The 23,864-nt window shown below is 42.3% G+C and overlaps 1 protein-coding gene across 2 annotated transcripts; it reads left to right on the top strand.

The window, feature by feature from the left end:
* Positions 1-798: 798 nt before the first annotated feature.
* POMT2 (protein O-mannosyltransferase 2) lies at positions 799-23,678 on the top strand. Of its 2 annotated transcripts, none has more exons than XM_088529350.1 (21): positions 799-878; positions 1,636-1,720; positions 2,483-2,587; positions 3,702-3,810; positions 4,680-4,788; positions 6,394-6,553; positions 9,189-9,295; positions 10,299-10,381; positions 10,892-11,001; positions 12,440-12,506; positions 13,254-13,323; positions 14,515-14,593; positions 15,340-15,491; positions 17,250-17,341; positions 18,455-18,531; positions 19,503-19,574; positions 19,858-19,917; positions 20,140-20,245; positions 22,153-22,293; positions 22,862-22,976; positions 23,533-23,678. In XM_088529350.1, exons 2-21 carry the CDS (start codon positions 1,661-1,663, stop codon positions 23,636-23,638), a joined length of 1,980 nt encoding a protein of 659 aa, XP_088385476.1. In that variant the 5' UTR covers positions 799-878; positions 1,636-1,660; the 3' UTR covers positions 23,639-23,678. The 2 variants fall into 2 exon arrangements, with proteins under 2 accessions (XP_088385476.1, XP_088385474.1); XM_088529348.1 differs by having other exon boundaries at positions 13,251-13,323.
* The last annotated feature ends 186 nt before the right edge of the window (positions 23,679-23,864 follow it).

The following is a 23,864-nucleotide window of genomic DNA, read 5'->3' as shown; positions in this document are numbered from 1 at the left end:
TGAGGCAAATGGGACAGGTCTGCTCCAAAACCCTTGGTCTCTCTGCAGCAGGCACTGCGGTTAACAGCTTACAAGGAAAGTTACATTGAGCTGCATTAGCTCTGAAAGGCATTAGCTTGATTTAACACGGAGTGGAATTCCTAGCTCTCCCTGGGGATCAGGATGCCAGACCACGCAATCCGTACACGTGGCTGCGCTGTGGAGCTGGCGTCTCCCCGAACGGCTCGGGGCACCCGCGAACAGCGCTGCTCCCGCGGTGACCTGTCCGCGTGGCCCGGGAGGCCGACGGGAGGCGGCAGGGGCTGCCGAAGCCCAGAAAGCAGGGGGCAAACCGCAGCGCCAGGCTGGGCCGACTCCGCGGTCGAGCCGCGCACAGCGACCGGTAACGGCCACTTCCCGACGCTCCCGCCGCCGCCAGCCCGCACCCCCCGCGGCGGCCGCTACCTGCGCGGCGGCGGCGGCGCTGCTCATCGCGGCCTGTCGCGAGGGCCCTGGCGGGGGCTGCGCGCGGGCGGCGCCGAACTACATCTCCCAGCGTGCCCCGCGCGCCGCCCGCTCCCGCCGTGCCGCGCGCCGGACTCCGTTTCCCGTGGTGCTGCGCACCGGGAAGCGCCGCCACCGCCGCCCGGGCCGCGGATGCCGCTGGCGGCGGGGGGCTGCGGGGTCGCGCCGGGCCCGCCCGGCGGGACGCTCCGGCAGCGGGGAGGCCGACGGCTGCCGGCGGGGCCGCCCTGGCACTGCCCTGCCGCCACCGCCCCCGCGTCTCGCCCTGCGGCCGCTCCGCCTCGGGCCCCGCCGGACCTCGCCGCCCTGGGCATCGTCACGGCGCTCAGCTTCGCCTCGCGCTTCTACCGCCTGCCGGAGCCGCCGCACGTCTGGTACGGGCCCCGGCGCCATGGCAACGGGGGGCGGGGCCGGCGCGCCATTGGCCGGGGCGGTGCGCGGGGCGGGGCTTGCGGCGCGGCCCCGCCGGTGGCGGGAGGTCCGTACCCGATAGAGAAGCGCGTTCTCGGCCCTGCGCCAGGTCAGCAGGAAGAGAATGAGCCAACAATTTCCCCTCCTTGCGGCTTCCTCCGTCTCTGGTTTCAAACATCCCCACCACGACTGCAAAGAGATACGGTTTTGGTGGTGCAGGGGGATGCCGCTGGTGAGCGGGCGCATGGATGGCAGCCTGGTCCTGCGGATCCATCTGCCGTCTGGGCCCTGCCTGCTGCTGTGGAGGTTGTTGGAGTGCTGCAGGGAGGGGGTGGCAGCCTGGCCCCATGCGAATTGCAGACTGGCTTTTTATTGCCTCTGAACTCTACCTGGAGCCAAAAAGGTAGATGATAGGATCACAGAATCATTATGGTTGGAAAGACCTTTGAGATTCTTGAGCCCAGCTGTAAGCCTTTCAACGCCATGCGTGTGTTGAAAGATCAGAAGCTTTGGCGCTCTAATGTCAAACTCTTAAAAGAGTCTGCCACTAAATTGGCTACAGTACCCTCTGTCTTTGTTTTCGTAATGAATTAAATTCATTATCTCATAAAGGAGCAATTGCAGTAATGATTGCTGTATGATGGAAAACATTAGGAAAACTACTTCTCTGGGTTTTGACTTTTTCAGTGCTGGAGTAACTTCTGTTGTTTTTTTTTTCAGTTGGGATGAGACTCATTTTGGGAAGATGGGAAGTTACTACATTAATCGGACCTTTTTCTTTGATGTGCATCCTCCTCTGGGGAAGGTAACCTACTCTTTTGTTGTGTGTTTTAAAAGCCACATAAATAGGCCAAGAAAAGTCTTCCCTTACATCTGGTTGAAGGATGCAGTGAACACAAAAACCTTATCTACTTGTGGCTGGGATCCTGGTATTTGCCTCCTACATCTATGCTTTGAATGTGGGGGAAAAAAAACAGTGTTATGCATTGAGATCTTGAAAGGTTTGAGCAGATGCAAAGCAAAAATTGAACATGAGGCTTACATGGATTGGAGGGGTTATTTAATGGAAGACTACAGAACTAAAGAGCTGGACATTTCTTGATAGCTTGTGTGTAAATAAGATGCCTACCACAAAAGCTCTGACTTACTACTTCTATGACTGAAAAAAAGGAAAAAGGAAGTTTTATGGAGTGCTGATTGGGATGCTTTCCTTCTGGCTTTGGAAAATTATCTTCCTTTCAGATTCCTTTCTTTCCTATGCTATCAGAATAGGGAGCTACAAGAGGAATCTGCAGGGATGAGATTCTCTCTCCTAAATCGTGCACCTAGTTACTTCTCTTGAGTCTGCAGGGTTTTTTTTTTTGTTTGTTTGTTTCCAATATAATCAGAAGATGCAGTGTCTTTGGTTTCTTCTGATTTTGCCTTGTTTGAACGATGTGTCTGCATTAATAAATAGTTATCCTCTGGTTCAAACTTGACTACTATGAAAATCTTCCCTGCTCTTCATCTGGGTTCTCCTTCCCCTAATATGATTTCCCTGACCAGTTTTTCCACATTACCTCTGCAGATGCTGATTGGACTTGCTGGCTACCTTAGTGGATATGATGGAACGTTTCCTTTCCAAAAGCCAGGGGACAGATATGAACATCACAACTACGTGGGAATGAGAGGGGTAAGGCTCTGCAGGCTGATATCTAGCTTATTAACTCTCCTTGCCTTTACACTACAGACTGCTGTGTCGTAAATACAGCTTTACTGGATCTGATCAAAGGTCTCTTTAGCTTTGTGTTGTGTCTCTGGGCTCTTTAGCAAAGGATTAGTGAATAAAGCTTAACATCTGTCTGTTAGAAGCCAGGTGACAGGTGATCACTGAGGCCAGTTCTTGTCACTCACTAGGAGGGCTGCAGTTTTCAGTGTGCCATACATCTTGCCTGTCCTGCAGAAGGCTCTCTGAGCTTGGGCTGTGCTGGAGTCCCTAGTGGCTGAGAGCCAAAGACTTAAAGAAAGCCAGAACCATCCAGTGCTGCCCACAGTGCCACCCGCAGTGGCACTAAGGCTGAGGGAGCTGATGGGGGAAAAATTGCCATTGTTCGGAGTGGTATCCCACCTGGGACCCAGGCAGTGCTGGTATCACGCTTGTGGCTCTTGGTCTTCTTAAACTGCAGATAAAGCAAGGCAAAGGAAGAAACATTAGCCAATTTCTAGTGCCTAGAATAAAGGGTAAAAACTGGGAAGGCATTTTTTCTTAGTTTGCTTTCTGATTTCCGTGAATTTATGATTCTAGATTACCCTGAGCCAAAGCCAGGAGAGATGCTAGAAGTAGACCTTGAAGTTGCAGAATTTACTGCTGTGCTACTTTATTTTGATTTCCATTCTTCCCTCTCTAACTACCCTTGCTCTCATTTGCCTAGCAGGAGTCACACTGGTTTGCTGAAGATGTGTAAGGCAAATGTACGTGGGTTTTTTTGCCCTCTAGTTAAGATATGTTGAGTATGATGGATATTTATTGCATCTATATGACAGATCTTTTCATAGTATCTCATGCAGTCCAGAAAGAGACTGCCTAACTGTTGTTACCGAGGTCTCTTGAGAACATAGTAAGCAGCTGGCATTCTCTAACATCTTTGCTCATTTGTCTTTTTTCTGATGTTTGGAGTGAACCAGTTAGTCACCTACAAAGCTGTCTGTTGTTAGTGGTTGTATCAGATGGAGAAAGGGAAGGGATATGCCTGCATGTTCCCCCTGGGGAGTGGTATAACATCTCCTGTGATCTTCTTTTCCTTCAGTTCTGTGCATTCCTTGGCTCCTGCCTGGTTCCCTTCGCCTACCTCACAGTGCTGGATCTGTCCAAGTCACTGCCTGCAGCCTTACTCACAGCTTTCATCCTTATTTTTGGTAGGTGTTCCTGCTACTGCAAAACAGAACAGGTTAATTGTTCAGAGAGTTTCCTTTTTTGGAGTGTTATGTCATTACCTAGCCAGAGGATATGGTGGCTAATAGGAAAGATTCCCCAAAACCAAGTAAGTCTGCTTTATAGGAGCTTTGGTAATTGGCTAATCCCTTGAAGATTTTGCAGTCTTTTTTTGTTTGTTTGTTTATAAGTGTCTCTGTTATGTGCATAACTACAGCAATGCACTAAATTTCACTTCAATTTTAAGAATTCTTTACAAGATATGTAGTTAGGAATAACTTTGCCCACTAGTGAAATACTGACATCTTCCATGTGAGTTAAGTATCCCATAAGGTGTATAACTTCCTACTGCAGTACTGTGGAAGAGTTCAGCTCAAGAAATGACCAAGGTTGCTGAGCCAACAGTGAACATTACAAGTGGAATTACTCAAATCGCGGCTTAGCCAGGATGCCCAGATTCACTCAGATTTTAAAATACCAAAGTAATATTTGTATTGTATAGATAGCATCTGAAAGATTACTTTTTTTTCCTTCTCCCTCTATGGCTTGTCCTGGCACCATACTGGTGCTTTAGCTGGTAGATCCATGATGACTGTAACATTCTTATGTGAATACGAGACCAGCACTTCCCAAGCGGTGCTTCTCAGCTCTTGTTATACTATTTTTTATTATTATTTATTTGTTTATTTTAATTTCTTACCCAGGTAGAATTTGAAATATTCTGACCTGTTTCTATTTCTCAAATTGCCCTTGTTCCTTCTTTCTTGTTTACACGGAGTAACTGGCTGCTTTGAATGTCAGATTTGCTTGGTAACTGGAAGCCCTTCTGACCATGTCGTGCATTTGTTTGCAGATACAGGCTGTATTACTTTGTCTCAGTATATTCTGCTTGACCCCATTCTGATGTTCTTCCTCATGGGAGCTGTTCTGAGTATGGTGAAATGTAATACCTGTGCAGATAGGTAAGATAAAGATGACATTTTTTCTTAAACTGTAGACATTCAACTTTCACAGAGATAAAATAACAGAATTTGTTTCACACCTGATAGTGTGGGAAACAGCTGAGATTGTTTCAGGAAATGCAGAGGTGAAAATGGCTCATGGTAGAGGAGAGGTATTTTTGGTATAAGGATTTGTGAAATGAGGGAGGAAGTATCATGGCTGGGTAACCCAAGTCAACACTTAGATTATTTAAATGTGAAAGGAAACTTCAGCAGAAATAGTACTGATGAAACTACAAATCTTGAAATGAAGTTTAAAATTTTAAAACTTCCTGACTGGAAAGCAGGCTAGTGCACAGGACAGAAGAGTGGGAATGTAAGGTGACTGTAGCCTGGTCAAGGCTTTGATCCTAAATGGCAAAAATATTAATATATTGTCTTGCCCCCTTGCTTCATCTCCAAGCCAGAGAAATACAACTTATTTGTGACTGTAATCCTGTGAGCGTTAAAGAAATTGGTTGTCTGAGATATTTGCTAAGGAAATACCCAGCGGGAAACGGTGATTATAGACATCTGGACATGTCTAAAGGCTTCTCTGGCTAGACTCTCCAGGGTATTCTCCCCACAATGTAACCAGGATTTGAAAACAAGAAAGCCTAGAAAGCTATGCTGCTTACCAGCTATGCTTTAGGAGATGTTCAGCAACTGGTAATAGCAGTCTTAGCAAGACTGCAGCAGACAGGACTGAAATTCAGTCCATATAGTCATATAATGTCGTGTAGAGCCACCCTTGTCTGCCCAGTTAGTGCAAGCACCAAGGCAGCGTTTGATCCATTCATAATGGAGCACTGTGTGCCATGACCTGATCTTATTTCTAATGTTTTGGAAAACAGGTTGATCTCTTATTAGTTAATTTTATGTAAATTAAAAGCTAGCTCTATCAAGCTAGCTGCTTGGCAGGCAGTCGTGAGAATTTTGTCCAGTCAAAATGTAAGGACTATGGCATCAGAAGTCAATAGGGAAAGGTTTTAAATTCTGCAAACATTTTCCCTTTTCTCTGCGGTTAGGTTTTAATTTAGTTTGTAACTTTTTGCCTCAGCTTTTGTTTGTGTTTTGGATAGATTTCTTAACTAGGGCGTTTTTGCTTTAGAAAGAAAGTGGCTGCTGTCTTTCTTCTGTCCTCTTCCTTGTCCTTAGTCTATAACTTCTAATTGAAGTTAACTTGGGGGGTTGGTGTTGTGGGTTTTTTTGGTGTTTTTTTTTGTTTTTTTTTTTTTGTTTTCCTTGTGCATGTGGAACAAAACTCCTGTTTTTTTTCTTTCTTGTTTGTATGTGGGATTTTTTTCACATTAGTGTTTTAGCTTATATCAATGTCTGAGTTCCCTTCCTCAAAGGGGAGATCTAGGGCTGCCCAGGTTTAAGTAATGACCCTTTCTGAATTCTGTGTCAAGGGTATCTTTACATCCTTCTTAAATGAATGAAAAACTTGTCTTTATATTCCCATGAACTCCTGAGAAGATGGAATGTAATTCTGGAGGGTGGCTGATTTTCTGTTTGTTTTCCTGATTGTGTTGTCCATGCGTGTAGCCATCACTTATTTATTGACCTGCTCTGTCTGTCCTGCAGGCCATTTTCCACCTCCTGGTGGTTCTGGCTGAGTCTGACTGGGGTGAACCTTGCAGGAGCCATGGGGGTGAAGTTTGTTGGCCTCTTTGTAGTCTTGCTGGTTGGCCTGAACACAATCTATGATCTTTGGGACTTGCTGGGGAACCTCAGCCTATCGCTGGTGAGTGCTTAAAGCTTTTCTTTCTGAAATGCTTCTTTGTTTTGTTTTCCTTTCTTTTGCCATTGTAATTTTCCTAGCTTTTAACAACCATGAAAATAGTCGCACTGTGGCATCCTGTCTACAGCAGACAGGGACATCTCAGCTGGATGATGATGTTGATGATTAAAGATGAAGGTTTTAATGAAAAAAAATATTGCCAAATGTTTCTAAAAAACACATATAAGCAGGATATAATGACATGAAAACAAAAAGATTGTTGTTTCCTGAGAGATACTATTACCTTTCCAGTTGGCTGAATTTTACTTCAGTCCAATGTACAGGTGTTTGTCGTGGCTGTATGATGGCCCAAAGTCAAATGGTGTTCCAAATACTGTTGCATGACTTTCTGGGCAGTCCCTGCTAGCTGACAGACAGGCATGTCTTGCAGCACCTTGTCTGCAGCAGGGGAGTAAGCTGAGGCTCTGCTCTGGCAGCAGTACTGTGGCATGTATTCATAGCCTGTACGTAGAGTGCAGGCAGCCATAGCCTGCTTGATTTTGCACATCTTTAGTTTTTAAAGCCTCAAAGTAATTTACTAATGTATTTGTGTGCTCTCTTCTAATATACTGCATCTTATATTTGAGGACTGTGAAATCTGCTGTTTGGTATAATACCTTAATATGCCATTTGCTGCCTTGAAACCAGGGGAGAAAGAAGGCTTCTTCAAGCACATCTTTTAAAAGGCATTCAGTTCTCCTCTTGTCTCAGCCTTTCCTGAAGCTTAAAAATTCTTTTTTTTTTTCACTTATTGTTTTTGTACTGCTTCTGTGTTGTGAATGGTGAGATTTTGGGGGGATTTTTTTCCATTTCTGCTATGCAGTTTGTTTTCTGTGATTAATGTGAGTCAATATGGGCTGCAAAGATGCAGAGAAACACTTCTTGAGCAGAGGCAGTTAATTGCATTTGGAATGGAGCAAATCCATCACGTCTAAGCTTTCTGCCAGCAGACGGCTGCACAGTGATTTCATTTATGCTGCTGGCAGCAGAGGCAGCAAGCCCTGAGTGTTAGAATATGAAAAGAAATTTACTCCAGGAGGGAGATGCTTTCTGAATAACTAACTATCTGGCAACCTCAGTACTTGAGGAGGAGGGATGGGGGGAAACAATCCCTACCCCTCCGCTCCAAATAAATGTTCTCTGTTTTCTCTGTTTTTTTTTTTTTTTTTTTTTTAAAAAGTCATCATCAGTAATACATGCATGTTTTTGGAACTAATTTGGTTTCTAGAATTCCTGTCTGATTCACTGTTCTGTTTTGCTTGATGTTGTCCTTCATGTGGGTTTACTATTGAGTTTTGCATTGTAATCTGTAGCTTAAAAAATCTTTTCTACAAAGATGGAAGTATATTATGGTCATTTTGAGCAAGAGACTGGAGATTAGCTCCTATACTCCATAACTTTAGTAATGTATCATAGATATGTATTTGTTTATAAGTGTCCAGTGTAAGTGTTGTCTATGGCCATTTTCGAAAGCATTCTGTTGAAGTGCATGGGCTGAGCAACTCTTTCTTTTGTTGACTTCAGTGGGTTCAGAGCCTCATATACAGTCAGTTAACTCAGATTTTCCTCCGCACCTCTCTAATGTGTTCAGCATTTTCCATTAGCTCCAAAATCTTTTGATCTGCTGTTAAGGCAGGGAGGCATTGGCTTAATGATTGGGTGATAGTACCATGTGAAAACAAAATACAGAAGATAGCTTGTCAGTTTGCCTTTGTCAACCCTAGAGTTGGATGGAGACATTTTGTGAACAAGTGTTGTAGTTCAAGGTGTTTTCCTTTCCTCCAGCTGTTACTTACCTGTATTTTAGATTATTTGCCCTATTACCAGCAAAGTCAGTAGGATGGAGGCATGTAATCACATCCTGGTTTGTACCATCTGGGTACAAACCACCTGCCTCAATGGATTAAGTAAAGTGCTCTGCTTCTGTGTTGAAGAAGGTGAAACACTCACAGTTTTACCCCTGGCTTTGCTGTAACTTGTGGCTGAGGAGCAGCAACAAAATTGCTGTGTGGGAACATCCTCCCTGAGTGATCTGTTTTCTCTGAATGAAGTGCACTCTAGCTCCTCAAGGAGTCATGTTATGTTCACATCTGTGTAGGGAGACTTTTTGAGAAAACAGGTAGTTATCTACTAACTTGTACCCTTATACTTTCATTTTCTATTTCGCTTACCTTTGACAGCTGGCATTCTGGAGGCTATTTCCATGCTGTAATTTGGTCTCAATACCTCTACTCTTCTTAAGCAAGTTGAAGTGTATGCACCTCCTTTTCAGGGGACAAGGAGTGGGAGCTGTCTAAGGTCTTGTTGCCATAGTTAGAGATGAATGACATTTTGGAAAGTTAAACACTCCTGTTGCCTTTCTTTGGGGATGGTCTTCCTATGTCCCTGAAACCTCAAGGAACATCAACTCTAGCTTTTGGAGGTCAAACAAGATGTGTCTTGGCTTCTAACTAAGACTTTTTGAGATAATTCTGCAGCTTGCTGTGCTTGTTATATGTAGCAAACTCTTACTCTAGCACTGTTACTCAGAGTTTGGTTAAGTAAGGCATGGAGTTGTTTCTGCAGCTGCACTGTTTCATCTAGGTTGTGTTTGTTACAGGTCACATTTGGGAAGCATTTACTGGCTCGAGTTCTCTGCCTCATCGTGCTCCCACTTGCCCTCTACACGGCTATGTTTGCTGTTCACTTTGCAGTTTTAAATAAAAGGTATTTCTCAAGTGTTTTCTCCAGAAGAAGAAGCACCTATCTTTTATTTGTATTAAAGGCCACTGATTATGGGTTTCTCCATTTTCAGTGTCAGAAGCACAGCCACCAGCTGTGTCTTGGTTTAGTTCCCTTCCCAGGCTACTGCACTGTTCTCAGAGGAAGGCTCTGGCCAAGGTCGCAGTGAAACAGGGTTTGAGCTTGAGACTTTCTGACATGCCAAGCAAGTATCCTGACCAAAATGTCTGTCTCTTTTTTTTTTTTTTTTTTCTCCTCTCTTTCCTGGACCTGAAAATGTCCACCCCACATTGCATTTTGTTTTAGGCATTACATTATTGAAAAATGTTTTGGCTCATTAAAAATACTCCAATGAGAGTTAGCAAAGGACTGATTGCTTTAGTCCTTTCAGATTCAGAACCCTGCTCTGAATGCCTGCAACCAGTAGATGATGTCTATCTGGAAAGAGATAGTAAACAACAGATAGTAAAATGACTAAGTAATGATTAAGGTTAAGTTATCCATATGCCAGCTTTAGGAAATGAAGCAAATATATATGAAACCTAATTAAATCTGTTATTTTTCATATTGTTAAGTTTATGTCAGGTGTGCTTGGTATTAGCCTCTTGCCAGGAGCGGGACATGAGGGCCACAGAGTAAGGCTTTGCTATATCTGGCCTGGTAATGAGCCAGATTTATTTGTTATAAAAACAGCACTTTCAAAGATAGTTGGTGGTGCTTTGTGCACTGTCAGAAGACTTGCATTTTTGTGCCCTCAGATCCTTGCACCTCTGGACAGTTGCTTGCAGGAGCTCATATATCTGCTGTGATTCAAGCAAGACAGGTGGACCTAAAGAAACTGCAGTCATTCCTCTCTTTAGACCATGTCTGGTCTTAACTTTTTCCTCTGCAGAAACAATTTGGCAATGCATGTTAGAGCTTTGTATACCTGTTTTGCAATTTTTGCCAGACTTCTGACTTTCATGTTCTGTGCTCTTTGTTTTTGTAGCGGGCCTGGGGATGGTTTCTTCAGTTCTTCCTTTCAGTCGCAGTTGATTGGGAACAACCTTCATAACGTCTCTGTTCCAGAGCGTGAGTTTCCAGGGGAATAAACTGCTATGAGTTTTGTCAATTGTACCTGTGCATTTAAATAAAAACAAGGTCTCCTGTAAGTCAGTGTAGAACAGCTCAGATTATGTCTCTATGCTCACAGTCAGATCCATGCTGTATCTCTACAATTTAGTATCTACGGAAAAGAAAAAGGCTGAAAATAACACCTAATCTGTTTAACGCACTGTACGTAACTGTCTTGTAATACTTTTTTTTATCCTTTGGAGCATTTTCCAGCTTCAGAACTACAACTTCTGTTTATGTTAAAAGTATCTGAGAGAATTTTAGATTTTTCAACTAAATTTTGTATATCTGTTTTTCTGAATTTTGGTTAGTGATGGAAGATAAACTATGTGAAGTAATGTATGAAACAGGAAACGAGCTTGTATAAAAACACAGCAGGAACATATATGCTGAATCAGAGCCTTGCAGGCTGGCTGGAGAGATACTTACAGGATACTTACATGCCTTTGCTTCCTCCTTCCTATTTAGACTTGGCCTATGGCTCTGTGGTCACAATGAAGAACCTGCGCATGGCAGGGGGATACCTTCACTCCCACTGGCACCTCTATCCTGAGGGTGTCGGAGCCCGTCAGCAACAGGTCAGTGCACTGCTGTAGTGCTGACTGGTCACAGTCATCAACCCCTGGCCTGTGGAGCTTCCTCATCCCATGGTTTTGAGCAGTAGATGCTGTTGTGACAGGAGCTGTGTCAGAATCTGTGATCCTTTCAGTACCATGTCTGTACCTTTGGCTTGGAAACCTTAGTAGGTAGGTTGCTTGAAGAGATTCTGCCATTCTTGCACCAGAAGAGTGACCTACAGTAGCAAAGCTTCATTTCAGTGAGATCACCCTTTGTAGATGGAGGCCAAGAGGATTTAAAAGTAATATTCCCAAATCACAGAATCACTGAGGTTGGAAGAGACTTTTGGAGATCATCTATTCCACCCCCCATGCATAAGCAGGGTTACCTAGGGCACGTTGCACAGGGAATGAAGGACTGTTACCTCAGGGAAGACTGCAAAACTTATGTATAAAACAAATCTATTGCTTTATCTTGTAGAGTTCATTGTTGCGTGTTAAAGCAATAGAAGTGCCAAGTGTTGTTTTCACCCTGACATTGGCCTCTGTGACCCTACATTAATTACTTCCCCTTTTGTATCTTGTTTTCCTCATTTGTCACATGAGTATTTGTAAGGCTTTGTTCATTAAATTATGTTTCTGTATGTTCATAATCTAGCCATTATGAAAGGTGCTTACCTGAACTTTTAAAAAGTTTCTGATAAATGATTAACTTGTAGATCAAAGTAAAAATTAGAAACCATGCAATTACCACTAATTTAGTAGTACAATAATAAAAGGAATTTCCTATTTTTGTCTATCATCATCAAGCCTCAACAGGATTTGCAGACCCTATAACTTTCCCAAGATATACTTTGTAGTTTGCATGTTAGTATCTAAAAGTTTCCTGAGCTCTCTGAAAGAAAGTTTCAAGAGCAAAACAAGTGTTTGGTTTGTTGTGTGTATGTTTTTTTGTTTGTCTAACTCCACTTGGTCTCTGTTATAGGGAAGACTTTTGTATTTTTCAAAAATTACATCTTTACTTCAGTCTTCTTTTGTTGATGTTCTTTCCAACCAGAAAATCTAAGCTCTCATGTGATATTAATGTTTATTGTTGTAGGTGGAGATATCCTATAAGAGCTGACTCAAGTATAGGCAGAATTCAAGTGCAGAACATGCTTTATGTTATGGAAAGTGGGAAAGGGGGCTTGGGGAGATGCTAATGGGAGCTTCCCTGAGTGGAAAAGGCTGGGACCCGCCTCACCCTTCACCCTACTCTGGACAAGGATTGGGGGGCTGGGAGAGTTTTAGGGGTTTGGAGAGTGGAAGGGAACTTGGAGCTTCAGAACTTTGTAAAAATCATCTTGGGTTTTCTGTGTTAGTCATGCATTTATTTGGGGCTTGGATTTGCTGAGGAATGCATGTCTACTATGGCCAACTTTTTTCTTCTTTGATGAAATGGTTTATACTGTGTTTTCAGGTCACTGCCTACTTGCATAAAGATTTGAATAACCTGTGGATTATAAAGAAACATGATTCAAATACAGGTAACACCTGCAGAGTGATTTCTGTAACTGTTGCTTCAGTTTTTTAGTTAAATTTTCTGAGTGCCACTATTGTAAAATATCTTTCATTAATATGAGGAGAAGAACAAGGAGAATGTGGCTTCATGTTGTTCAACACTTTTGGTGACAACCATATTTTTGTTTTTTTTCTTCAGTTTGTATAGCTGAGATGCACAAGCTTTTCTCAGCTAAAGGTTGCAGTGGCAACTTTCATCTTATTAGGGCTGTAAATAAAAGATAGAGGACTAGTTTGAGCCCAATTAATATTTTATGAAATTTGTTACTGTGCCTGCAGCTTGTGGAGAAATTGGGTCCCAGTATGTGTTTGTACTTCCTGTGTGTTTTGAAATATCATATAAGATAGTTTCCTGCCACAGCTATCTATTAAAAAAAAGTGGGGGGAAATAACTCAGAAATAGTACCGTTGTATTCCCTATTGCAAGTGTCATGATATAGTCCATGAAATGAAACTGTGTATTTCTAGTTGTGCTGTTCAGTTAGGTTGGCCATGTATCTTTGTTTAAAAGCAGTGTGTCTACTTGAGGCCATGATCTTACATAGTTGCACAGAATGGCCCTCAGGGCTGGCCTTTAAGCTGAAGCAATGGTTTACACCAAGTTTGGAGTCTGCCTTGTCTGCCTGAGGCATGAGTGCTCCCAAGAAACTTTCTCAGAGACATCGATTTGCTTGTCACCGTATTGATACAATTGGTTTGCCTTTTTTCAGCAGATCTGCTAGACCCCTCCAGCCCTGTGGAGTTTGTGAGGCATGGAGATATTATCCGCCTGGAACATAAAGAGTAAGAATGATTTCTGGGACTTGAAGAGATTGAATTTGATGGGTGTCTGTGGAATGGGAGCCCTTAGAAGAACCACACAGTTTTATTAAAAGCACATACTTAGGGAGTCATCCAGCACTCTATGAAAGTTTTGAGTAACTGTGTAATATTAAGGACCACCTTCTTGAAGTAACTATGTAGATTCCATACATGTACATCTGGAAATCATGTCATAGCATACTCAGTGTTGCATATTTACAAATAATGAGTCAGACTTCTAAAAATACTTTTAAAGATTAAAAAAAAGTAATGCCTTGAATTTTGTGTTTTGCCATCAAATATGTGGAAACGCTGGTGAGAAGTTCTTGGTTTTGCAGTACTCTTCTTACTTTACTCACGTGCTGAAGGGAGGGAGGTTTCTGGAGTGGGAGATGACCCTGCAGTGCTGGGAGTTGCTCCGGCAGGTGGCTCTCGGCCTTCGCACAGAAACAGCTTCCGGCGTGGGCCGAGGCCTCTGTGCAGATAAGGCAGGGCTGGATGCAGCCGCAGCTGGTGGTGGGAGAGGCTCCCTGTCTGAGCTAGGAGCTGTTAGGAGCTGATCAGCTCTTGTCAGAACGATGGCCAGATTTTTCTGGTTTTCCAAGTCAGCAGTTCCAGCTAGGGCAGGAGCTGGGTGATCCCACCGTCAGCCCTGGGAGGGATGCCTGGTGCTAATGGGGACTGCTCACCCACTCCTCATGAAGTCTGTGTTGACTTGAGTGGTGCAATCTTTTCCTTCAAAAGGAAATCTAATAGGCAAGACAGGTCGGGAACTTGTTTTGCTTTCTGCAAGACCAGGACTGTTAGTGCAATGTTAGCTGTTCATAAAACAAACAAAAATTCTCAGTGCACTTTCAGCTAAATGCTTTATTTTTCCTAACTGTGGCAAGCAATAATCAAAATCTTTTTCACCTGGAGGTGGTGGATTATAGCTTGAGGGTTGGATTAATTTGTGCTCTTGCTTTCTGCCAGCACTGCCCATTGTGGCAGAAGTTCAGAGCCATGTGGTGGGAAGCAGCTGTTTCACTGTACGACCCCATCGCCACTGAGGCTGCATCCTGCTCTATCCTGGGATTTGGTGGTCAGTGGGCTCACAGCTCTCTTTGAATGGCTAAAACCAAAGTTCTGATCACAAATTGACTAAGACAGGTTTGACTCTCAATTTCATTCCAGAACTTCTAGAAATCTCCACAGTCACCAGCATGAGGCTCCCCTGACAAGGAAGCATTTTCAGGTCACTGGCTATGGAATAGTAAGTGAATGGCAAGATAAAACAAATCCTCCTTCTTTTGGGTGAAGTTCACACCATGAAAACAGGGCTTATTCCTACTTTTAGTTTGTTAGCTGAGGTGATAGCTGTAGAGCTGCTGGACTGGAAGGAAATCTACTTTAGTATAAGACTGTACATTTTGTGTTTAAGGTTTATTTAGTATGATCACAGTCAGGGAAAGAATTAAGCCTTCACTCCCAGTCTAGCTTTGGCAGCATTCGGCTCCTTAAATGCCTAGCTGGGCGACCTTGAAGTTGCTCTGACAAGTATTATTTTCTGTGTCTGTCCTTGTCACATAGACAAGTGGCTTGTATTGACAGAATGATGGCAGAATTAGGAATCAGAAAAATAAGATCTGCTTTGAAGCTGAATTTCCAAAGCCAAGGGGCTGTTGCCTGCACACATTCTGAGAGGCAGCCAAACCACCTCCCCATTTAAATGTAGTTATGAACTAGAGTCAAGTATGAATCTAAAGCAAAAAAATCTTCAGGTTGGCAGGATCAGAATGTATTTGTGGGTAGTTGCTGATACCTAAATTCATCTTTTCCTAGTGGGAGGTCTCTTGTGAACTCTAAACAAGGGCAGCCTGGGCTCTTTGATTTAGCTGTGCCAACATTAGAGTTCCACAAGTTCCTGTTTGTTATGCCTCTTTCCAGTATTTTGTTATTTGTCTTGTTATTTTCTTTCCTTTTTTTTTTTTTCTTCCTTGTGCTGTGTTTGGATGATAGAATGGAACAGGAGATTCCAATGATTTCTGGAGGATTGAAGTGATGGGCAGAAAGACTGGGAAACTCATAAAGGTCCTCCGGAGTCGGATCCGGCTAACCCACGTGGCCACAGGGTGTATATTGGGCTCCTCTGGAAAGACATTGCCAAAATGGTAAGTAGCTTGTAATCCTTCCCACCAAAGACTTTGAGCTGACAGCTGATGTTCCTCATTTTATATCGCTATTTTATGCTTCTTTGTTCAATGGTACTTTTAAATTTAAGCTAGGCAAACCCCACTTTTCCTCCATTTCTTTGTATTTTATTATTATTTTAAAGATCCAGTAGGTTCTAAACATCTGACTAGAAGTTTGGCAGTTCTGGGATAGAGTTATGCAGTCTGTTACAGGGAAGGTGACTGGTGGGCCGCAGTTCTGGAAAATGATATCCCTTACCAGGAGTTTCAAGAGTGACATGGGTGTAGATCTTGCCATGCAGTGTAAGTCCACGGATAGGATTCTAGACATGAAGCAGTAGTTCTTGAAGGCCTGTTATATCCTAAGGGGCTTGCAAAAAATTGCTAAAAAATGAGGCAATTTACATTGTTATATTCCATAATCCATCGTTTTTATTTATGCTATTTTCTTCTGTTGTTTGAAGATCTTGGGCCCTTTCTGAATGCAGCATCTGAAGTGTAAGGGCAGCTGTAACAAGCTGATATTAGCAGGGAGGGGATTTAACATCCCCTCAGGTTGTATGAGTATAAACTCATGACAAAACAAGGTACATGTGTAGATATTCAGGCTACTGCCAAACAAGCTGCTGTGCTGTTTAGTAAGTTATCGTGGATCCTGGAGCAGCATGTTGCATAGTCGTGTTGCTTCTGCTTCCAGAGCTGCCTCTGTTCATGCTAGTTTAGTTTTCCCTCCACTGTGTGATGGTAAAAAGGGCTTTTAAGAAATCCCATTTAAGATGAATTGTATCGAGTGCAGGCACTCTGCCAGTGATTGCATGGTCGAGAATGTAAGTGTGTGTTAGATTTCTTCCAGTAAGCTGGCACTTACGGGTAAAACGAAACAAAAAACAAAACACCAAACCACTGCCTCTGATGACAATGCTCAAGAAATGACAGTGTTTTTTCCATGACCCAAACTTACCCAGTACATGTATGTCATTGCTACACAATGTTGTTGAGATTAAGAGCTCAGATTAAATACTGGTAACTAGGAATAATGATGTTTAGTTTGGATTTATACGTATTTTTAAACACAATTTGAAGGGAGTAATCCTTTTCCTTCAGAGAACTGAGCATCAGCTGCTATGGGGTGACCGGCAAAAAATTCCTGATTGATCGTTCACATTACTGCAGTATCTGCTGCACTTCCCAAAATGTGTCCACCCCTAGAAATAGAGTTACAAGCTACGTGAGCAGTTTATGGGATCCTCTAAAGTCATTTGTGTGTTTCTGTAGTTGAGTTGCTACAGGCATGGGTTGACTTAAAGTGATGACGATGACTTTTTTCTGGAGAGAAAAAAGTCTTTCTGATTGACTTGTAGTAGATACTGGTTGTCGATGTGCCACTTCTTTGAAAACCAGGCCACTTATGTGCACACTTGTGCGTATATATTTGGCTTTAGGCATCTTAAGTTTGGGTATGTGGCTTTGTATGTTTAATAAGATTTTGATTTTGGCTGCCCTGCAAGTCTGTTCCAGTTTCTACATGGTGCTGGAACAGGATGTCTGAGTATATAAGAAAAAGATAGCTGAGGTTGAGAGGTGTGGCAGGTGATAATGTCAAAAAAAAAAAAAAAAAAAAAAAAAAAAAAGCTCCATGTGAAAACTAAATGTGAGGGGAAAAAAAAATCGGACATGACTTGGAAATACCGCATGACCTTTTCTGAGTTGGTGACTTCCTGCCCTGCTCTTCCTCAGGGGTTGGGAACAAGTGGAAGTTACCTGCACACCGTATCTGAAGGAGACTCCCAATTCCCTCTGGAACGTTGAGGATCATATCAACCCGAAGTGTGAGTGTCTGTTTCCCTTAACCTTCCAGGTGCATCTTGGCTTCCCCTTAGGGAAGAGAGGATCAGGGAGTGGGAACTGACATTTAGTGTTTGTCCATGCTTTCCCAGTTCAAACCTGCTGAAACTGAGACAGGTGTCCAGAGGTGGATGGCGTATGGTGCTTCAGTGTTTTTACTGTGACCTGGTGATAGTGCCTCATGTAGAATGGAAGTATAATAAGAATTTTGAGATATTCATGAATAATGAAAGGAGGTAGTTTTGTAGTCACAGGCTATTAGTTTAACATCATTGTTGTAATTGCAGGGATTATTGTGATTGGTACGAGTAAGTTGTATATATTTTAATGATTTTTATTTAGAAAATAGTATCCACTTTGTTCTGCTGTATTTTCTTCTTTTCCTTCCCTTCTGGAAGGGCATGTTGAATAACAACTTTGCAGTAACATCGAGTAATGGATAGTGAAAGTATGACCAGGGTCAGGAAGGAATGAAGAGTGCCAGTTATGACAGATGGGCCTACAGGCTCATCCAGGAATTGATATGTGTCAGAGCCTCATTTGGCCTGAATATTTGATATAATTTTCATCTCATTAATTGTAGATGACTTGGGCTTAAAAAAAAAAAAAAAAAAAAACCCAAACAGCTAATGTTTTTCTTTCAGCCTTTCAGAGCCACTATGTGCAAACCAAAATAAAGGAATCCTGGTAAAGGAATCCTCGGCTGTTCAGTTGGTGGAATCTCCTTTTCTGTTGTCTTGTATTTTGTATTTCCACATTTATGGCTCATCTATGAATAAACAGCAGTTTATAAACACCTAGGCTCTAATTTCAACTTGAAACAGAGATCTGCTTCTTTTGGGATTTTTTTTATGTATTTCTCTTGCTCGGTAGGAAATCAAGGAGTGGATCAGGTGTGAAATTCCCTGGGGGATACTTTTTGACTGAAAGTCTGTGTGTTTAAAATGTGAATGAATTGCATAGGGAATGAAAAGAGGTGCTAGAAGCAGCTTTGTTACAGATTTGACGCAGGAGGACAGAGTTTATTGTGCAAAAATCAAACAAAAGTAAAACGTACAGATTGCTAATCTACTTTTTTTTTCTCTCTCTTTCTAAAGTGCCCAATATCAGCCTGGATGTTTTGAAGCCATCTTTTTTAGAAATTCTGCTAGAATCCCACATGGTTATGATTCGGGTAGGACAGTATTAATTCTTGCAGTTAAAGTCTTACAGTTAAAACTCTAAAGTTTGGAAGCCCTGGGCTTGATCCATGGCTCTATGGTTAATATGATCTGGCTGCAGTCTAGTTATTAAATTCTTTCATTGCTTGTTAAAGTGAAATGAGCGAGGCAGGAAGATATTACTGTGATCAGAGTCACAAAATCGGGTAAACAGACACTGAAGAGAACAATAAATGCTTCACTTAAAAAAGGCAAAGTTCCATTTGTTTGTTTGTTTTTTTAATTCATTGAGATATTGTATTCCCTGCTTTCCTCTTCTCTGTTTATCCCTGAGGATACTTGAAAAAGAACTGGATTTCATATTTTCAAGGTGGACTACCTTTATAGTTCTTTCCATGAGAGTTCTCTGTGAGCAGCCTTCTGCTTCCAGCTCCTCCTTCAGCTGAGAATGTTAGCATCTGGAGAGAATTTAGGATTTTATTACTTTGGTAAAGCAGTTCTCAAATTCTCAAAAGACAGAAGGTACTCGAGCAAATCATTATTAAGGCTAACAATTTCCGTGGCAACTAGTGATGAGGTTGTTTCAGGTAAGGAAATACCTACATGAGTTTCTATGGAAGTAATCTTTCTGAAGCTTTTATTTGAACGGAGGGAAACCTGTTGTAGTAGTCAGTCTCTTAATAAACAAAGATCTTGTTTAAGCAGCACATGTCCTCAGTGACAGAAAACCTGGAGAAGAGAAATGAGAGAATAATGCCTCTAACGGTAGCCAAGTAACATTTTTCACTTACACAGTAATATTAAATATTCACTGTCCACAGTTTGTCAGTCTCCAGAAGTTGATCTGTTCTTGTAGCCAGAAAACAGTCTTTGCTCAGGAAGAGTAATCATGTATGTTTGTGTACCTAGACGTGTCTGGGCAGGGCTTTCTGCCCATTTTCTGTATCTGCCCATTTATTTCAATTCTGTTTTGTTTTATCTGTAGGGAAACAGTGGCCTCAAACCAAAGGACAATGAAGTTACATCCAAACCTTGGCACTGGCCTATCAACTACCAGGTAGGTTGATCAGTTCACACTTCTTTCTGTTTTCAGGTGCTTTTCACAAAATGGTTGAGGTTGGAAGATCCGACTCTAGAGATCATCTAGACCAAACTCCCAGCTCAAGCGGGGTCACCTAAAGCAGATTGCCCAGGACTGTGTCCAAAGGGGCTTTGAATGCTTGCGAGGATGGTTACTCCACAACCTCTCTGGGGCAACCTCTTCAGTGACACCTTTGACACTGTTAAAGATGGTATTAACTGGATTGATGCTAACTTTGCTGATTTTGGTCTCTCCTCAGGGACTGCGTTTTTCTGGTGTCAATGAGACGGATTATCGGGTTTATTTGCTGGGAAACCCGGTAAGCTGGAGAGGGGGATTCTAAGCCAATGACTTTAGCAAATTCTACACAGTGACAGTGATTCTCCTCCTCTTCTTCCTTTTGCACTGCTTCTCTCATTGTGCTTTTATGCCTGCATGTAGCTTCTCTTTCCCCTTGATGTGCTCACTGCAATATCCAGCCCTGTCCAATGTCCCCATTCTTTCTTTCTTTCTTCTTCTTTTTTTTTTTTTCCCTATTTAGGTGATTTGGTGGCTGAATCTAGTCACTATTGGCTTGTATCTTTTGATGGCAATTTCTACCACAGTGGCTCTGAAAAGAGGTGTCCAGCTAACATCTGAACTTAAAGGTGAGACCAGTTTCCCTATTTCTCCTGTGCTGTAAAATCACCTGTTGTAACATCCTGGTTTCCTGATACAGGAAAGCTTTTCTTACAACTCCTGTGTTACACATCTTACTGTACGCTGTACTAAACCCTCTGGCCGTTTTAAAAATGCACACAGGACAGTGCTAGTACAAACAGCCAAGTTAATTAGTGCTATGAAAATGTACTACAAAATGATGTGACTGTCAAGGAAGAGTTTCATACTAGAAATAATTACTCGGATTAACAAATCTGTCTTCTTGAATAGCAGAGACCAAATTTCCTAAGCCTTAAGGCTTCATCAAATATTGTCAAGTGACTAACAGCCCTGAGACACATACATAGAAATCCAAAAAGCAGAAGAGCTCTAGGAGTGACTCACAGGTGGGAAATAGGACCAGTAAAGTCTTAACCGCTCCTTTGCTGGAGAGTACTGAGCTGGACTGCAGAGGCTGGCAGCCTAAGGTGATCCAAAATGAAAGTCTCAGTAGAGTCTTGCTGACTTGCCTCTTCCAAGATACAAAGCTAATCACTAGTAGCTCATATACACACTCTGCTCTGCTGTTGATCACACAGTCTAGCATGGGAATTGTACATGAACTGCTCAGGAGCCAAAATGTTGGCCATAGTTGCTGTCAGTTGCATTGATTATGCAGGTCATTGATGACCAGATGTGTGCCTGTTGAAAAGAATGTATTTGATCTGGATATATTAGTAGGAGATAGAACGTATGTCAAGGAAACCTTTCTGATACAGAGATCTACTGGTTCTGAGGCTTTTAACTTTTTCTGATTTGTAGACTTCTATTTTTTTTTCTAATGATGATATTGACTCCACATAGGCTACTGGTAATAGTTTTCCTTTTTGTAGATGCTTTTTGCAGATGCTTTAGCAGTGCGTGGAAGGCAGGGCCCTGTGTGCCAAAGGTGGAAAAGCACTGAGCAAGGTGATGGAGCAAACTCCTCAAGTGAAAGAGTGGGAGTTTCATGTCTCAAGTAGTTCAGAAATGAACAGGATAGATCTCTAACAAAAATACTGCAAGGAGTTACCTATATTGGCTGTAAGGGAGAAACACCAAATGGATCAATGCCCAGTCTGCTTGTGCACTGTGTTTTCGTGTTACATAAGCTGCTTTGGAATGGGTAATGTTTCTTGATATTTATGCAGAGCTGATGAAATGGCAGATAGAAGATTATTTCATCCCTTCTATTGTAATTGGTATTTGGTTCATAGGAGTTTTCACAAACCCTAGTGAATCGTACTTTGACCATTCTAGTTTACATCAGTGATTGCTTTGTTTTGAGGAATGAATTCTAAAATGTGAAGTAGAACTATTCACTAACACAGTGAGTTATTGGCTAAGTTGAAAACAGGCACCAGAGCTCTCAGTCGCTTTCCCAGAATCTGAACAGTAGAGAGCCTTCCTTCCCAGAGAAGGGTGACAAAGTAGTCATCTGGATGGTCATCTGCGTTCCATTGCAGAGAAAATGAAAAACCTCAGAAACTGGAATAGTCTACTTAGTCTAATGTACATCCTGAGGAACTGCAAGCTTGGTCTTAACACCGAGTATGGTCAGCCCCCTAGAGATCCCTCAGGACTTGTGTCTTTGTGTATCTTTGCTGGCAATTGTTCCTCTGAGCACTATTTGTATGTGCATAAAGAATACAACGTGCATAAAGAATACAACAGTTCTTTATGGACATACATGCATAAAGAATACCACTGGAATATTGTAGAAGCTTGGAACAATTTCAGACCAGTAGACTGTTTCTTGCAAGTATCCTTCTTGTTGACTTTACTGTCATTCTCACACTACTCACTGTGCTAAGGCTTGCAAAGAGAAGCTCAAGTTGAGGTTTCCTTTGCTGAAGCATGTTTGTTTTTGTTCCAGAACTGTCCCAAGTCTTGCTACATGGTGGAGGGCAGATTACACTGGGCTGGCTCCTTCATTACCTCCCATTCTTTATGATGGGCCGAGTTCTCTACTTTCACCACTACTTTCCTGCCATGCTGTTTTCCAGCATGTTAACAGGTAAGTACTGGAGGTTAGGAGAAGAAAAGATAAGGAAGCAGGTGACATTCTGATACATGGAACACTTTCAGACTGAACTGTATTTTTTTTTTATGATAGGGATAGGTTTTCTGCTTGCTTGAGCATAGTGCTTGAAAACATGTGCTAGTTAAAAATGCTTTAACAAATCAACTGGAGATGCCAAGTTGTCTTTTTTTTTTTCTTACTACCCCAAAGAGTTGTATATCCTAATGGTTAGGACATTTGAATTTACATATTTAATTCCTATTCTCTGCTGGTTTACTATATATATAATTTTATTTCCCTTTGCTTGCTCCTCCGTATTTTTGTCTTGCTTGTTCATATTTCAGTCTTGGTAGCTTTTCCTGTCATTTTTGTACCAACCTAATTAGCATGCCAGGGTGCAAATATATATATGTATATATATGTATGTATTCTGTATAGGTATACAAGGTAAATTAGTTCAACAGTAGAGGAGGTTCTCGAGTCTCAACAGAGTTTTATCAGCTCAGTCAATGGGTACATGTAGCAGCTTTGTTCTTTGGCTTCTGCTTCCTTCTTTTCCTAGGAATCACCTGGGATACACTTCTGAAGTTCTGTACTAGGTCCCTGTCACCCGGCACTACAGCTAGAAAAGTATATGGAGGGGGAATCCTGGTGCTGGTTCTACTCACCATGTACAGGTGAGTGCTGAAATCTCAGCTTTCCTCAATGTTTAACCGCCACTCTCTCAGTGGAACTTTTAGCACTTGTTAATTATCCTTGACCTTTGTTTCTGCCTCTCTTCTCTAATCATCTTTTTAGCATCAAGTCTGCAAGCACCCTAAATGCTCATGTTTCCTTAAATTCAGCATTTGAGTCCCTGTAATGGATTTTTGAAAATCCATTACAGGGAATCTCATCCTTCTACCCCCCTACTCAGTGTGAACACTCTATTGTCCTCTGAACCCACAGCAGTTTTTGATTCTAGTCACCATACTTTATGCTGTCATATCCCTCAAATAAAGATGAACTGTTGCAGGCTTCCCCTGCTGTTTCTTTTCCAAAGTTGTTGCTGAGAGATAATACCACCTTTGATAAACCTAAATACCATGTTCACCTCCTCAGTGTAGCTTATAGCAGCCTAAAAACAATATTGCCATAGTTCACCTGTATGGATTAATCTTCTGCAATATTCTTGAGACAGAACACTGTCTCAAGTTAGTTAATCTCTAACGGGTATTTGGATTCTTTCCACAGCTTCTACCTCTTCCATCCTCTGTCCTATGGCATGATAGGACCCATGGCCTCAGACCCGAACAGCCCCATGGCAGGGCTCCGTTGGATGGAGTCCTGGGAGTTCTAAAGCCAGCAAAAGGAGCTCGGAAGCAGGGACAGAAGTGTGAGATTTGCTGCATGTCAGGCTGCTCCCGGGGCTTTGAAGACATGTGACTATAAAATGCCTTCTCTGGAGATCTAGTAGCCATGGTGTTTTGGCATTTGTTTGCATTGCCTGCTTTGCAAGAGGAAGATGGTGACCATGAGAAGGCTCTCTGAGGAAGACTCGACATTAAATTTTAGGTTATGTTTCT

The sequence above is a fragment of the Tinamus guttatus genome, unplaced genomic scaffold (assembly GCF_059628265.1).
Source record: "Tinamus guttatus ecotype Peru unplaced genomic scaffold, ASM5962826v1 Tinamus_guttatus_pri_ptg000327l, whole genome shotgun sequence".
Lineage (NCBI taxonomy): Eukaryota > Metazoa > Chordata > Aves > Tinamiformes > Tinamidae > Tinamus > Tinamus guttatus.
This window is presented reverse-complemented; position numbering and strand designations above follow the sequence as displayed.